This window comes from Callorhinus ursinus, unplaced genomic scaffold (assembly GCF_003265705.2).
Source record: "Callorhinus ursinus isolate GAN/ISIS: 27379988/994484 unplaced genomic scaffold, GSC_fseal_2.0 scaffold24, whole genome shotgun sequence".
Lineage (NCBI taxonomy): Eukaryota > Metazoa > Chordata > Mammalia > Carnivora > Otariidae > Callorhinus > Callorhinus ursinus.
Window position 1 is genome coordinate 2,675,430 of NW_027397086.1, and position 16,795 is coordinate 2,692,224.

Below are 16,795 nucleotides of genomic sequence, written 5' to 3' on the forward strand. Positions count from 1 at the left end.
TACAGCAGGGAAGGAGCAAGGATGGAGCAGGGATGGAGCAGGGGTGGGGTAGGGGTGGGGCAGGGGTGGGGCAGAGGTGGGTAGCGGAGCCCCTCAGCGATCGGGCAACATCTCAGCGGCCTCGCCACCCCTGCCAGAGTGAGGGCCACGATCACTCCCACAGGAGCACTACGGGAAGACCCAAACTCAACTTCTTGGGTTCCCTGCTTTCCCCACAGCCAGAAGGCTCTTTCTTACAAGCCGGAACCCTTACTGCCCAGGGCCTAGAACCTTCCAGGCTCCACCCCCCACCACAGGCACCCAGAGTAAAGCCCCAGGGTGTAGGGGCTGGCCATCCCAGCCCACAGGTCACCCAACTGTCCTTGACCCAGACCCCTCCCTGCCGAGACGGCCCGCCCGGGGCCCCACCGGTAGAAGAGCACGTAGGCCTCGGCGTTCTGCACCACCGTCTCGTGGACCTCGGTGACATACTGGTCGTCGAACTCGTACCACTGCCCGTTGATCACGTTTTGGCAGTAGGCGATGTAGTGGCCACCTGCGGCGGGAGAGGCAGGCTGGTCACGGATGCCCCAGGAGATGAGGACAGGGGTGAGGCAGGGGCAGCTGACTCACTGCCTGCCGTGCCGTGGTGGCAGATGACCGAGAGCAGGTCGTAGGTGGTGATCTGGGACGTGCACTCCTTGGCAAGGAATGGACGCAGGTCAAGTCCCTCGAGGGGGAAGGAGACGTGGCTGCTGATTTTGAACGAGTACATGACCTCGTGCCGAAAGCGCTTCAGGTGGATGCACAGGATCTGGGGGGCGAGGGAGGAGGCAGCGGTCATTCCAGACAGGGCTGGCTGGAGCCCTGTGACTCCCGAAAACGAAGCGGGGGCTCAAGGCCGGGCGCTGGGACACCCACCGGCCCACTCAGGTCTCGCCCTCCAGGTGAGCACAGGAAACGAAGCAGCGAGAGCCTTCCGGAGGCCCAGCTCAGCTGAGGGATCCCACCCACTGACCGCCTGGCCACTCGGAAGAGTTGTGCGCGGGAGCTGAGCTAGCTCGCTGCACGGCCCGGGGCAGAGGCGCCCCCGCAGGCTGGGCCCGAGGGCGGCTCTGGGCCGGGCAGGAAGCTGACCGTCAGAACTCTGACTACCAGTTCTGTGGCACCGACTTTTCCACAGCTTTTCCACGTGGGCTTCCCAAACCTGCTCGGCACCACCCCAAGCACCCGCATCTCGGGCCACGCTCCTCCGCGCTCTGGCCACGCGACCCTTCCTGGGTTTGGCCAAGCCCATTCCTGCCACGGAGCTCTGCCTACCTGCTCCTTCCCGCCCTCCCTCCACCAGGCTGAAGCCAGCCCCTGTGCTCAGGGCTCACTCAGACCCACTTCCCTCAGAAAGGCCTTCCCCAGCGCAGACAGCCTGGTGGCCACGTCCCTCCCCAGACACCTGTCTTCCTCCAGGTGGCACCCTCCACCCCACACCTGCAGAGTGTAGGGGGAGCTGAGGGAGGGTCCCAAGTCACAAAGTGAGAGATGAGCCCCTCCACCTGCCAGAGCCTCCCCTCCCAGCAGGTCTCTCAGCCGAAGCAGGAGACGCCCCCCTGCCCCAGGCCTCTTCAGCTCAGGCTCCCCGAGGCAAAGGGTGACCGGCTCCACCACACATCAGCGGCAGGCAGAGACCGCGGGAGGCTGCTCCACTCACCTCGGGCAGTCGCAAGACCTTACAGTACTTCACCCCGTTCCGCAGCCTGGCGGGGAAGAACGGGGGAGAAGCGGTGAGCATCCCGGTGTGCGGGCAGAGGGGCCCAGCAAGCACCCTCCCCACACGGTCACCTCTGTGAGGTCAGGATCAAACTCTCTGGAGGAACCGGGGAAGTACGTGGGACACAGACAGACCGAGGCGTGGGAACGGACCATTGGGGAGAAAGCCCAGAACACACACACTTACTTTTTACACCTTTCACAGCTGTACATGTTGTCACCTAGGGCAGGAAATGCAGACAACGGTGAGGAGAGGAAGTGGGAGCCGAGGTGGACATAACGATTTATGCTTACGAGACACAACCCGATATGCCGCCTGCAAGAGACTCACTTCAGCTTTAAGGGCACACGGGCTGAGAGAGAGAGGGATGGAAGAAGACATTCCCTGCAGATGGAAAGCAACAGAAGAGAAGAGGCTGTACTGACATCACATAAAATAGACTTTCAGTCAAAATCTGTCTCAAGAGACCAAGACGGTCACTATGTAGTGATAAAGCGGTAATTCAACAAGAGGAGGGAACCATTGCAAATATATGCATCCAACGCCACAGCACCTAGATATTTCAAGTGAACATTAACACAACTAAAGGGAGAAATAGTCAGCAATACAATAATAGTTGGGACTTTAATATCCCACTTTCAACACTGGGCAGATCATCCAGACAGAAAATGAATAAGGAAACCAGACCTGAATGACTACAGACCAAATGGGCCTAACAGACATATACAGAACATTCACCCAACAGCACCGGAATACACATTTCTCAAGTGCCCACGGAACATTCTCCAGGACAGCTCCAGGAGCTGGGCCACAAAGCAAGCCTTAATGAATTTGGGAAGACGAATATCATATCGAGTATCTTTCCAACCACAGTGGTATAAAACTAGAAACCATGAACAGGAGGAGAACTAAAAAACTCACAAACAACACACGCCTCAACAACGGACAAGTCAAAGAAAAAATCAAAAGGGAACTCAGGAAGTATCTCGAGATAAACGAAAATGAAAACACAATGTACCAGCACATATGGGATGCAGCAAAAGCAGTTCTAAGAGGGAATTTCATAGCAATAAACGCCTACGTTAAGAAAAAAGAAAGCTCTCAAATGAACAACCTGACTACACCTCAGTGGATTAGAAAAGGAAAAATAAATTGGGCCCAAACTTGGCAGAAGGAAGGAAAGAATAGAGATTAGAGCAGAAATAAGTGAAACAGAGATGAGAAAATGAACAGAAAAAAAGTCGGTGAAACTAAGAGTTGGTTTTCAGAAAAGATAAAATTGAAAAACCCTTTAGCTAGGTTAGCAAAATGAGAGAGAGAGAAAGAGAGAGAGAGGGAGGACTCAAATAACTGTAAATGGAAGAGGACTCTTACAACTGACACCACAGAAATACAAAGGATCATAAGAGGCACTACAGCCAATTAATTGTATACCAACAAATCGGATAACCTAGAAGAAATGGATACACTCCTCGAAACATACAACCTACCAAGACTGAATCATACACAAAGAAAAAATCTGAATAGACCAATAATGAGTAAGGAGATTGAAGCAGTAATAAAAACAAACAAACAAACAAGAAACCTCCCAATAAACAAAAGTCCAGGACCAGATGGCTTTGCTGGTGAATTCTATCAAACAGTTAAAAAAGGACTAACACTAATCTTTCTCAAACTCTTCCAAAAAACTGAGGAGGGTACCCCGATACCAAAGGGAGATAAGCACATGATAAAAAAAGAAAACCATGGGCCAATATCCCTGATGAATATAAATGGAAAAATTCTCAACAATATTCTAGCAAACCGAATTCTGCATCATATTAAAAGGACCACACACCATGATTAAATGGAATTTAACCGTGGGAGGCAAGTACGGTTTATCATACACAGATCGATGCACATGATATTCTACATTTGTAGAATAAAGGATAAAAATCATATGATCCTCTCAACAGAGACAGAAAAAGCACTTGACAAATTTCAACACCCTTTCACGATAAGAGCTCTCAACAACTGGGTGTAGAGGGAACATACCTTAACACAACAGAGACCATGTAAGACAAGTCCACAGCTAACCTCATCCTCAACAGTGACAAGCTAGAAGTTTTTCCCCTAAAATCAGGCATGAAACAAGGGTGCTGCCTCTCACCATGCCTCCTCAACCCAGTACTGGAAGTCCTAGCCAGAGCAATTAGGCAAGAAAAAGAAATAAAAGACATCCGAATAGGAAAAGAGGAGGTAAGACTGTCTGCAGGTGACATAATCTTATACTTAGGAAACCTAAAGACTCCATCAAAAAACTGTTAGGACAAATCCAAGAATTCCGTAAAGTTGCAGGGCACAAAATCAACATACAAAAGTCGGTGGCATTTCTATACACTGACAATGAAATATCTGAATGAGAAATAAAAAAAAACAATCCCATCTACAATTGTGTCAAAGATGATAAAACACACATAGGAATAAATTTAGCCAAGGAGGTGAAAGATCTGTATGCTGGAAACTATACGACATTGATGAGAGACACTGACAAAGAGGGCTGTGACATCATAGAAAATACAGCCCAAGGTTCCTGGCTCAGAGCTTCTAAAGTCCTTGTACTTTCCTAAGTGGTAAGAGCACTGGGAGCATCATTTGTCCTGATATTTGCTCTCTGACCCTGCTTTCTGACACAAGATTCCTAAGTCCCTTGGAATTTCCTAAGTGATGACACTGACTTTTGTTCTAACGAGGTGATTCTGGGGGCACCTGGATGGCTCCATTGGTTAAGTGTTTTACTCTTGGTTTTGGCTCAGGTCATGATCTCAGGGTCATGAGACTGAGCCTGCATCGGGCTCCATGCTCAGCATGGAGACTGCTTGAGATTCTCTTCCTCTCCCTCTGCCCCTCCCCCTGCTCACAGGTTCACTCACTCTCTCTCCCCCTCCAAAACAAAAAAAATAAATAAATAAAATCTTAAAAAACAAATAAATAACAAGATGACTGTGGGATGGTTCCGGAATCAGGGCTGGTCACCAGAAAGACCAAGCAATGATTAGAAGTTTGGAATTTTCAGCCACACTTGTGTTCTACAGAGAGGAGTTTATAACTGATCATGTGTACGCGAGGGAGCCTCCATAAAAATCCCAATGGCACGGGGTTTGGAGACCTTTGGAGTTGGTGAACGCATGGAGACCGGGGGAAAGTAGGGAGCTCAGAGACTGGAAGCTCTACGCCCCTTCCCACATACCTTGCCCTGTGCATCTCTTCCATCTGGCTGTTCCTGAGTTACGGCCTTTTACAATAAACCAGTCACCTAGTAAGTAATGGCTCTAGCAAATTTATCAAACCCGTGGAGGAGGGTTTGGATCCAAACCTTCGATCTACAGCCAGTCAGTCTGAAGCACAGATGACAAGCAGGACTTGAGACTGGCTCTTGGGGAGGGAAGTCTTATAGGACTGAGTCCTTAACCTGTGGGATCTGATGCTGTCCCCAGGTGACAGTATCACAACTGAGTTGAATTCTCAGTACCCAGCTGGTGTCACATAACTGCATGGTATGGGAAAACCACCATGCACCTGGTATCAGGAGTGTTGTAAGAGTGACGGGACAAAGACGGAGCTGTTTCTACACAATGACCAAGTAAGTGAGAAGATATCCTGCATTAATAGATCAGAACAATAACTACTGTCAACATGTCCATGCCAGCCAAAGCCATCTATAGATTCAACGCAATCCCCATCAAAAGTCCAGTGACATTGTCCACAGAAATAGAAAACAATCCTAAAATTCATATGAAACTACAAAAGATCCTAAATGGCCAAACAGTCTCGAGCAAGAACAGAGATGGAGGCATCACATTTCCTCACTTCAAACTATACCACAAAACAACAGTCATCAGGACAGTATGCTCCTGGCATGACAACAGACACAGAGACCAAGGAACAGAATTGAGAGCCCAGAAATAAACCCATGCATATATGGGCAACTAATATTTGACAAGGGAGCCAAGAATGTTTAATGGGGGGGAAAAAGAGTCATTTCAGTAGATGGTGTTAAGAACACTGGATATTCACATGCAAAGGAATGAAATTGGACCCTTGTCTCATACCACTCACAAAAATACCCTGAAGTGAAATGGATTAAAGGCTTAAATAGAAGACCTGAAACCATACAACTCTAGAAGAAAACATATGGAAAATGCTCTTTGACATTGGTCTTGGCAATGTTTTGGATAGGACACCAAAAGCACAAGCAACAAGAGTAAAAATAAACAAGCAGGACTACATCAAACTAAAAAGTTCTACACAACAAAAGAAACAATTTGCAAAATAAAGCAGCAACCCACAGAATGGGACAAAATATTTAGACACCTATATCAGATAAAGGATTAATATCCAGAATATGTAAGGAATTCATTCAAATCAATAGCAAAAAAACAATAATCCATTCAAAAAGTGGCAGAGGACGGAAGAGACATTTTTCCAAAGATAAACAGATGGCCAACAGGTACATGAAAAGATGCTCAACATCACTCATCATCAGGGAAATGCAAATCGAAACGATGAGGTATTACCCCACACCTGTTTTAGAACAGCTACTCAAAAAGAGATTTTAAAAAAGGAGATAACAGGTGTTGGCAAGGATGCAGAAAAGGGGGAACTTGTGCATCACTGGTGGGAATGGAAATTGGCAGAGCCATCCTGGAACACAGTGTAGAGGTTCCTCAAAAAACTAAAAATAGGGGGCGCCTGGGTGGCTCAGTCGTTAAGCGTCTGCTTAACCCTGCATAACCCTCAGGTCATGATCCCAGGGTCCTGGGAATCGAGCCCCATGTCGGGCTCCCTGCTCAGTGGGGAGCCTGCTTCTCCCTCTCCAGCTCCCCCTGCTTGTGTTCCCTCTCTCGTTGTCTCTTTCTCTGTCAAATAAATCAATAAAATCTTTAAAAAAAATTAAAAATAAGACTACCGTATGATCCAGCAATCCCACTTCTGGGTATATATCCAAAGGAGATGAAATCAGTCTAGAAGAGACAGGTGCACACCCATGTTCGTCATAGCATTATTCACAACAGCCAAAAGGCAGACGCAACCCACGTGTTCACTGAGAGATGAACGGATAAATAACACGTGGCCTATCAATGGAATACGATGCAGCTTTAAAAAAGGAGATTCTGGGCGCTCAGGTGGCTTGTTTCAGTCGGTTAAGCATCTGCCTTCAACTCAGGTCATGACCCCAGAGTCCCAGGATCGAGCCACGCGTCAGGCTCCCTGCTCAGAGAGGAGTCTGCCTCTCCCTCTCCCTCTGCTCCTCCCCCCACTTGTGCACTCTCTCTCTTGCTCGTTCACTCTTTCAAATAAATCAATAAAATCTTTAAAAAAAAAAAAGGGGGGGGAGATCCTGACACCTGCTACAACACGGATGAACCCAGAGGACATCACGTTGAGTGAAATAGGCCAGTCACAAAAAGACAAACACCATACGAGCTGACTTAGATGAGGTCCCTAGAGTTGTCAAGTTCACAGAGACAGGAAGTAGAAGGGTGGGCGCCAGCAGCTGGGGGCGGGGAGAATAGAGAGTTGTTGTCTCGGGGGTAGAGAGTTTCCATTTTGCAGGATGAAAAAGTTCTGGAGGGTGACTGCACGACAATGTGAACATAGTCACAATACTACTGGACTGTACACCTCAAAAGGTTAAGATGGTAAATTTTAGGTTATGTATGTTTTACCACAATTAATTTTATTTTTTAAAAAAGCTTTCCCAAAGGGTAGATGCCCAGCACTCAACAGGAAAATGGGAAAAGGACAGGAATGGGAACTTTCAAGATAGGAAATAAAACACAGTCAAAACACTAATGAAAACTGCCCAAAACCATCAGTAACCGAGGAAATGCAAAATGAAAGCACAGTATCGTTTCTGTCCACCAAACCGGTAAGCAACAGAAAAACAGGGGAAGCCCTAACGGCGCTCCAGGCAGCGGGGCTGGGAGACATGGAGGCCTAGGCTGACAGTGGGGAGGGTGGGGGTGGTACTGACAGTGAGTTCCAGAAACCAGCTGCATGCTCACCCAGCAAACCCCTCCCCAGCCAAGTCCACTCCGCTCACCTTTCAGCTCATCAGCAGCAAAGAAAGCAGCAAGGCAGTCTTCCAGGGTGACGACCGGCCCCCAAAACCAGCTGGGGGTACAGGATACCACAAACCTAGGGAGACAGAACAGGGCTGGTAGGGTGGTGCCAGGGCCCGGGCAAGACTAAGACTTGGTCACTTTGGGCCCAGGGAGGCGGCTTGGCCAGGTGCGTGGGATGGGCAGAGGTCTGCAGCCAAATACCTGGGACCACCCAGGGAGCAGCCCCGGTGTCCTTGGGAGAGTGACATCACCTCTCCCGGAGCCTTGCCTTCCCATCTGTGAAGGGACCCCGGTCCCACTGGCCCATCCTCTGGGCTCATGGGCTCCTGACATCGGGTAGGTGGAAAGCGGACCTCGTGGCACACAGTGAGGGCTCCAGAAAGCTGCCCACTGCTCTCCCCACAGGGCCAGGCCCGCGTTCCAGCTGCCACCCTCCTTTCTAGCTGCCGCCTGGTGACGCCCCTGTCGTTACCTGCTTTCAGACCCACGGGCCCACCTAATCCAGGCCATCCCAGTATGGCTGAGGAAGCCCCCACCCCGCCCAGGCAACATCTGCACATCCAGCTGTGGGCGCCCTTCCAAACCCTGCCCTCGGCCCTGCCAACGCCTCAACTTTGCTGTTTGTGGTCTGCTGCCTGCCAGGGCTAGGGCAGTCTCATGTCTCCGGCAGACAGGCAGGTGGGAAGGCCAGGCGTACCTCCGGATATACTCCATGATGAAGGCGAGCCAGCCCTGGGTGGCGTAGCTGTCCCCGCAGGCACCCGGCTTGGCCGGCACGTTCTGGTAGATGGCCGAGTGCAGCTTGGCCAGGTCCTCCTTGCCAGGAATGGGCAGTGACAGGTCCTGGAACGTCTCCACTGTGGTGGACACCTGGGGGGTTGAAGGTCAGCCTGGGTTTCCATCTTCCAGGGTTCTGCCCTGCCCAGACCAAGCAGTCCGCAGCCTGGACCCCAGCCACCAGACGGCAGGTGGAGGACAGAGGGTCTGCTCACTGGACCTGGGACCCCGGGGGACCAGACAGCCAGGGCCCTCCCCCTCCAGAAGGGCAGGGGCCATCAGGTAGAGAAGCCACTCCCCCCCACCCCCGAGGAAGGATCACCAGGGCCACTGAAGGCTGGCCCGTGGCTCCCCACTTGCAGGGCTCACCCGGTCACAGGTGAGACACTGCACGAGGCTGAGGACAGAGCCATCGAAGATGTCGGAGATGACGCTGCGGTGCCGCTGCTCCCTCCGTCTGCGACTGCCGGCACTCGGCACCTGGGCTGGGGGCACGCACGGGACTAGGCCCAGCACCCCCCACCCCGGGCCTGTCTGCTGCAAGGGGCGGCGCTGGGGCTTGCTTGGCCGGGACTCGGGGGTCTGTGTGCGTCACATGGTGGGGTACGCAGGTCCCCTCCCAGGGCCCGGGTCACTGTAAGACGGGGCGCCCCCACTCGCACCCCAGTGACATCAGAGGAGAGTTTGGAGGTGTTGCTGCTCGGAAAGGCATCTGCGGCACAGCCTGCACACCCAGCCCTGGCTGCGCGTTCGGATGCCCCGCCGACCCCCCCTCCCTGCCCAATCCCGCCAACCTTTCTTGAACACGTACGATGGCCCCATCCTCACGGGGCTCGCCCGGGGCGGGCTGCCGGCCAGCTTGGCGTGGCCCTCATGGTGGTGCACAGGGCTGCAGGGGCGGGAGGCGCTGCGCATGTGGGCCTCGTTGTCTGGCTCTGGGGGCAGAGAGGGGACCGCGGCTGGGCCGGGGGGGGGGGCCCGGGGGGGGCAAGAGAGCCACGTCGGCTCTGGGGCCCCGTCAGGAAGAGGACCAGTCAGCACCTCCCAGCCCCCGAGGCAGGAGCCCACCCCGGCCCCCACCTAACCCGCAGGACACATGTCCTCCAGCGTCCAGTGGGGGCGCGGGGCCGCCGGGCAGGCTGAGCCGCACCCGGGCTCTGAGCAGGTCCGCCCACGCTACAGGCACGCAGGAGGTGCCGGACCGAGCGGGCGGGGGCGACTCCGAGCGGCTGTCTGGCACCTGGGGTCCGGCAGGGGCTGGAGGACCCCGGCGATGGTGGCTGAGCCTCCGCGGGCTGGTCGTCAAGGGTGGCCATGGCCGTGTCCACATCGGCGTCCTCGTCCACCTGCTCGGAGCTGGTGCGCTGCTGGCCCCAGGAGAACTTGCGGTCCTTCATGCGCTCCTTCTCGGAGATGGCGCGGCCCGCCTCGTCGGGGATCAGCAGCTCCGCCTCGGCCTGCGAGCCTCCCCCGCCACGGCCCTGCCCGTCACCCTCACCCCGGTCACTGCTCGAGTCACAGGACAGGAACTCGTCCTCTGACGGGCTCGGGTCACCCTCCCGCTTCTCGTCCGTGTCGCTGGAGTCCGAGTCCCGTGCCTCCGCCAGCGCCGCCGCGGCCGCCACCACGGGCTCCTTGAGCTCCTCGTGGAGCTGGTCCATCAGGCAGCGCAGGAACTCCTGGGTGTCCTGGAAGCGGGGGCTGCGTCAAGAGGGCTTTCCAGGGTGGAGGAACCCACCATGGGCACCCCGCTGCTTCTGCTGCTGAGAGGACACCAGCGGATCCAGCTCGCAGGTGCTCGCGGCGCCCCGGGCAGACGCGCTGCGCGGCCCTCCCAGTGGCCTCCACGGCAGTTCTGTCCTGAACCCTACTCTACGGCAGACACTGTGGCCGGAGGGGCTGAGCCACGCCCCCCCCCCCAGTCACGCAGCTGTGAGGCAGCAGAGCCGCGATCCCCGATCCCTGCCGCGTCTGTGTCACGCCCCGGGTCCTGCTCCCAAGCACCCGTAGCCCTGCTTCCAGCTCAGTGTGGGAGAGTGGAGGGGTCGCGTGTGGCCTCCAAAGTCACCTTGCTGCCTACAGGAGGGGACCCTGGGGGTGGGCAGGGAGCCTGTGGAAGCAGGAAGGGGACCCATAAGACACATGTGCACATGAGGGCTCAGCTGGCTTTGTAGGGGTGATGCCAGCCGCCAGGCCGGGGTGATGCCAGCCACCAGGCCAGGCTGCCTGCATCCTCCAGCCTTCCTCTGGGCCTCCCTGCTCTCCCCGTCCTCCTGCCAGCCCCCGGGGCCCACCCCTTCCCTTGCCACGGTGGCCTGTGGTACGGGGACAGGCTCCGGAGGCAGGATGGCACCCTCCAAGAGACGTGGGCATGACTTGTCTAAGCCACCGCTTCAGGCTGGTTGGGCCCTGAATCACAGCAGTGGCACTTTTATTCTGACCTCTGACTAGGTCACCAAACCGAGCAAAAAGCCTGGGAAGCAAGGCTTCCAACACCTGCCCACGGGGCCCAGCCAAGTGCCGCACCCCCAGGCGCTTCAGAAGACCAGAACACGGTGGCAGCGGCTGGTCTCCAACAACTGGGGATACCGGGCGCCATGCTGGGCCACCAGGTTCACCATCCTGCCCGTCACAGTGCCCCTGGCCCCACGCCCGACCAACACGGCGTTGGGTCACAGAGTGGCCAGGCCCAGCCCAGCCTTCCCAGCCCTCTGTCACCGGCGTGGGGAGAAGAGCATCATCCTCTCAGTTCTGGGAGAGGGAAGGGAGGGCTCTGGGTGGATTTCCTCAAGCAAAGTGTTGAACTTCAAGATCAGAGAAATCAACCACTAGCTTATCCTGCAGGAGGGAGCAGAGAGGATTCGTGGGTCCTGTGTCAGGGGCCTGGAAGGTTCTTTTAAGAAACGGGCCCCAATACACCATCTACTTTTTTCTCTGGTTTTTCCTTTCAACAGAGGTATGGTGTTTGTTGCTAAAATTAACAGCCATTAACAGAGGCCCACAGCCGTGCCTATGTTTCAGACTCAGAAATGTTCCCTGTGTTACGTCTAAGAACCAGAGACAGGGATGCTTCTGGAGTCCAGCTGGGTGTTAGGCAGCAGCCCTGCTCCATGGGGTCCTCACAGAGAGCCTAGGGAATGGTTCAGCTCAGCCTGAGCCCCGCCCTGCCACTCTCTGCTGTGTGACCTGCGCGAGCTGTAGAACCTCCCTGAGCCTCAGCTCCTTACCTATAACATGGGGGTGACGACAGGACCCACCTCAGGAGAGTTCTGTGAGGATAAACAGGGCTGTCCTTGTGGGGCGGGTAGTGACAACTTAATAAACGGTAGCTGGTGAACTGTGATCATGGAGGGCATTATCACTTCCCAGAAAGGGTGGTGTTCGGGCAGCGCTGGACTTCTCGGTCAGGAGCCTGATGTTCATCCAACTGAGGGTGTGAGCAGAGGAATACCCAGCGACCCTCCCCCTGGGAAGGGACAGCAGGCAAGGTGCTGGGGACTGAGGGAGAGGGCGGAAGGCATCTCTCGCCTGACAGCTGCCCTATTCCTGGCCCCCATGTTCAGGCCGCAGGAATGGCCGCCTAGACAGGCCCAGCTCCTCCCGCAAGCCCAGCAGTGAAACCCCAGGCCATGTGGCAGTCTGAGGCAGGGAACTGGACCACGTGAATGATCAGCTCAGCCTGGGACTAGGGCATACATGTGGCTGCATTCTGCTTCGTTTTGGCCCCATGAGTTTATGCAATAGAAAGTATCATTGATTTCTAAAGGGTTCCCTATATTTACCAAAACTAGTAATCAAACATTTCCTTTAATAAAAGTGAAATTCTGCCTGTGATTGGGGGAATGAGAAAGCACACAGCGCTGAGGCGCAAAGACTCTGCGGTCAGACTGCCCGAGGTCAAATCTCCAGCAGTGCGGCCGGGGCAAGTGACTTGCTCGGCTGGGACTCAGCCTCCACACTGTCCAGTGCGGAGAACACCAGCAGGCTCCAGGAGGCTACCGTGTCCTCACACACACGAAGGGCTCAGGCAGTAAGGGGACCCGCCCCATAACCCTGAGCTGCACTGCTATTTTCCACGCTGGTCTGAGCTTCAGAGCCAGGCCTGGTAATGGTGTGGCCCCTGCACAGCTTGGACAGCCTACCTGCTGGGCATAGCCTCGGAACATCGGGTTGACCAACTTGATCCCGTGAGACAGGCTGGTGGGAACCACATAGCTTGGGCTGTAGGAAGATGAAACCCGTTAGCACAGGTGGCCCGCTCAGAGCTACACGATCCCTCGAGGGCTGCTAGGCAGGCGGCCCAGGGCAGCTTCATCAGACTCAGTGAGGTGTCTGCTGCAACTCTGGGAAGTGCTGACTTGACCTGCGAGCTCGCACATCCCCACAGTCGAGAAGGAGAACGTCAAGTCATGGCTCAACCAGGCAAAGAACTCTTGACTGGCTCAGCATCATTTCCCGCGAGTCTAGGACAAGTCTGCTTGAAAACTGTTTTCTTTCTGAAATACTTATTGTGTTTTTTTCTCATTTCGAAAGTATGACACGTTCATTATTGAAAAATCTAAAATTTCAGAAAAGCCCGGCAAAGAAACATCACGGCTAATAGCACCACCACCCAGAGATGACTACCATTAAGATTTCCAGATTTTTCTATGAAAACAGATACACACAGAAAACAAACTTGGCTTCTGACAGAATAGGAATTGTACTACATCACACTGTTTTATAACCTGCTTTTACAGTTGGCATATTTCTATGCACTCATTTTAAGTTATTCCCAATTTTACTGGGGAAACAGGTCTAATCCAAACTTCTGGTCTTAAAATTCGTTTACACTGAGCTAAGCCCCTGCCCTGTCAGCACCAGCCACGGCCCATGAGAGTCTCTCCCACATGCACGGTGGTGCCTGGGCCTCGGCACACGCATCTGGAAAGTGGCTGAGGGCTCGGGGCAATGCCACTTTCAAATTCTAGCTCCTTCTTTCACAAGCTGGGTGACCTTGAGAAAGACACGTAAATCCCTCCGAGCCTCAGTTTCCCCAACTTGTAAAACAAGGTCGCCATAAGGATCACACAGGTAAAGTGTGGCAAGCGTGCAGTGATGGGCTGAAGGCACAGGTAGTGCTCGGTCGAGGGGCAGAGAGAAAAATCCCCAGCCCCAGGCACCTGCCCAAGGTCAGGGGCTCAGTCACTCACCGTCTCCTGTGCCAGACCTCAGAGACCAGCTTCTGGTAACTTTTGCACAGGGCTGGCTTCTTGTCTGTGCGCACCAGGCCTCCACACTCCAAGAAGAACTGGGTCAGTGGAGGGCTAGGGGCAGGGAGAGAGTCGGCTCAGAAAAGGCATTGGTTAGAAAGAGCTGGCTGGAAAAGCAAAAGCCTTGGCGGGGGTGGTGGTGTACTGTTGCTCCTGAAACAGAAATGCCTGCAGATGACCTGTCACAGGGTGAAATGTGTCTCCCCAAATCCACATGTTGACCTCAGAAGGTGACTATACTTGAACACAGGTAATTAGGTTCAAAGTAGGTCCTCAGGGGGGGCTCTAGTCCCGTATGACTGTGTCCTTCTACAAGGAGGAGGTTTGGACACAAACACACCCAGAGGGAGGATGACATGAAGACACAGGGAGAAGGCAGCCGGCTAGCAGTCAAGGAGAGAGGCCTCCAAAGCAAGCCCCGCCCCCACCCGTGCACCCTGACCTCAGACTTCTGGCCTCCAGAACTGAGAGAGAATAAATTTCTGTTGTTTAAAGTTTAAAGTACCCTGCCTGCCATGCTTTGTTATGGCCACCCCGAGACGCTAAAACAGCCCCTGGCTTCAGGGGCCGTGGGGCCAGGGGACGGCTGCTGCCTGACAGAGAACAGTGCCTGCTCTTCCGGCCAGCCCACTCTGCGGACACCTTCCCCGACCTGAAGGCATCTTCCCTTTTCCTCAAGTTAACTTATCTCATTACTTGAGAAATACATATTCATGGTAGAAACACTGGAACATCTAGAGGTTGGCAAACAGTAAGAGACTTTAATCCTACCATGTGAGGACAGCTACTCGGAAGATTTTAGGTGCCTATCCTTCCAGACGCTCCCATGCACACACTGCCCCCCGCTCCTTCACATATGCAGGCACTGAATCCCTACCAAGTGGGACATCTGTGTGCCAGGCACAGGAAATGCCCTGGCCTCACCGAGTTAACAGCCTATCCTAGGTAGAAATTAGGAATTTCTCCCCCAAATGGGATTGCACCACACAAAGCTTCAATAACCTCCTTCCTCCCACTGGCCATATCCTGACCCCCTCCCGTTTGGTAAATACTGTCCTGCACTCACTGTAAAACTGGCCTGTAAATGTGGACCACCGGGGCGCCTGGGAGGCTCAGTCGTTAAGCGTCTCCCTTCAGCTCAGATCATGATCCTGGGGTCCTGGAATCGAGCCCTGCATCAGGCTTCCTGCTCAGCGGGGAGTCTGCTTCTCTCTTTGCCCCTCCCTCTGCTCGTGCTCTCTTGCTCTCAAATAAATAAATAAATAAATTCTTTTTTTTAAGATTTTATTTATTTATTTGAGAGAGAGAATGAGAGAGAGAGAGCGCGCATGAGAGGGGGGAGGGTCAGAGGGAGAAGCAGACTCCCCGCTGAGCAGGGAGCCCGACGCGGAACTCGATCCCAGGACTCCAGGATCATGACCTGAGCCGAAGGCAGTCGCCCAACCAACTGAGCCACCCAGGCGCCCTAAATAAATAAATTCTTTAAAAATAAATAAACGTAGACCATCAAATCATTCTCCACAAACAACGGGCTAGGAACATCCCCCTAGGCAACGTGCTCCACATCTCAGTTGACCTTCCTAGGATTCATTCTGACCGGAGGGACTGCTGGGTCAAAGGGCACGTGTGTTTTTAGGGCTTTTGAGGTGGATCCATACACACGCATCTGTGGGTAGCGCACACACAGCACAGCGTGGGGGCTGCTGCCACCTGCAGGGCACCTGGCGACAGCCCCAGGCCTCCCAGCTCCCAGGTGAGGGGACAACCTACCAGTTGGACAGGGCCTGCAGGGCAGCGTTCATGTAGCAGGAGTTCCCGAGGTTCTTCATGCCCGTGAGGCCTAGGAACCAATCACGTGGGGGAGGGAAGGTGAGGGCCCTGCCCTCCCAGATGAGCTGTGGCTCCCGAGCCCCCAGGACCCAAACAGGGGAGGACACAGATGGCTGGTGTTCCACCCCAGAAATCTGCCAAGTAAGTTAATGTGCTTCCCGCTCACAATAGCTGTGGGTACCTGAGTGTTTCAAACAAATGGACTCTTTTGCCCTCCACCCAGCCGGGCCCAGCGTCCGCCCTGCACAGGTGAGGCCAGGGGCCGAGGGGCACCGGCCTGCCCAGGGTCACACGGCTGAGGCAGGGGATGAGGACTGGCAGGCCGGGAAGACTCAGCCGGATGGCCGGCACTCCAAGGGGAGCCACCGAGCTCTACGGGCCTTCGGGCTGTGGGTCAGGCCGCCCTTCCCTATGCAGTGCTGAGGCCCCCGGCCCAGCCCCACAGCGCCCCCGGTTCCGGGGTCGGCTACCTCGAGGCTTCAGGTCATCATCCTCTGACTCAGACTCTCCTTCGTCGGCCACGGCAATAGGGACAGCTTTCAGAGGGTGGGAGGGCAGTGGAGAGTCCTGCGTGGAAGACTCCGAGTGAGGAGCACGGGGAGGGGAGACGGGAGGGGTGGGGGTCAGAGGCCCATGTGCCCCCCAGGAAAGGAAAGGAAGCCCAGCCCCCAGCCGCAAGCCCAAACCGAGTCAGCCCATCTGAGCAGAGGACACCCTGGAAAGAGACGGCATTGGTGGCCCCAGCCCGGGGAACTTGTATTCTATTTACAAAAATAAAAAATTATCTTAATTGTCATAAATTTGGGGGGAAAAAAGAAACAAATAACAACAGACAATGCAACTTTCCTGAGACAACCACTAGAAGTCTATACACAGCTATGTAGATTTTTAACTGTTAATATGCACAGGCCCCCAAAACAAGATACTGTCCATGTACTATTTTATAGTCTCTTTTTTTTTTTAAAGATTTTATTTATTTATTTGAGAGAAAGAGAGAATGAGAGATAGAAAGCACGAGAGGGAAGAGGGTCAGAGGGAGAAGCAGACTCCCTGCTGAGCAGGGAGCCCGACGCGGGACTCGATCC

At 54.1% G+C, this 16,795-nt stretch overlaps 1 protein-coding gene across 8 annotated transcripts in view; it reads right to left on the reverse strand.

Moving 5' to 3' along the window:
• Positions 1 to 16,795, reverse strand: part of USP20 (ubiquitin specific peptidase 20) — a 41,979-nt gene that overhangs the window by 5,391 nt on the left and 19,793 nt on the right. For 6 of the 8 annotated variants that reach the window (XM_073905623.1, XM_073905621.1, XM_073905622.1 and 3 more), the window contains exons 7-19: positions 16,181 to 16,277; positions 15,651 to 15,720; positions 13,821 to 13,934; positions 12,771 to 12,849; positions 9,869 to 10,316; positions 9,423 to 9,587; positions 8,998 to 9,113; positions 8,549 to 8,721; positions 7,830 to 7,924; positions 1,931 to 1,964; positions 1,685 to 1,730; positions 613 to 793; positions 409 to 535 (exon numbers count right to left, since the gene is read on the reverse strand). In XM_073905623.1, the coding sequence (XP_073761724.1) occupies positions 409 to 535; positions 613 to 793; positions 1,685 to 1,730; positions 1,931 to 1,964; positions 7,830 to 7,924; positions 8,549 to 8,721; positions 8,998 to 9,113; positions 9,423 to 9,587; positions 9,869 to 10,316; positions 12,771 to 12,849; positions 13,821 to 13,934; positions 15,651 to 15,720; positions 16,181 to 16,277 (1,745 nt within the window). The remainder of the gene's footprint in view (positions 1 to 408; positions 536 to 612; positions 794 to 1,684; positions 1,731 to 1,930; positions 1,965 to 7,829; positions 7,925 to 8,548; positions 8,722 to 8,997; positions 9,114 to 9,422; positions 9,588 to 9,868; positions 10,317 to 12,770; positions 12,850 to 13,820; positions 13,935 to 15,650; positions 15,721 to 16,180; positions 16,278 to 16,795) is intronic. The other 2 variants (XM_073905626.1, XM_025888342.2) reach the window with 2 other exon arrangements.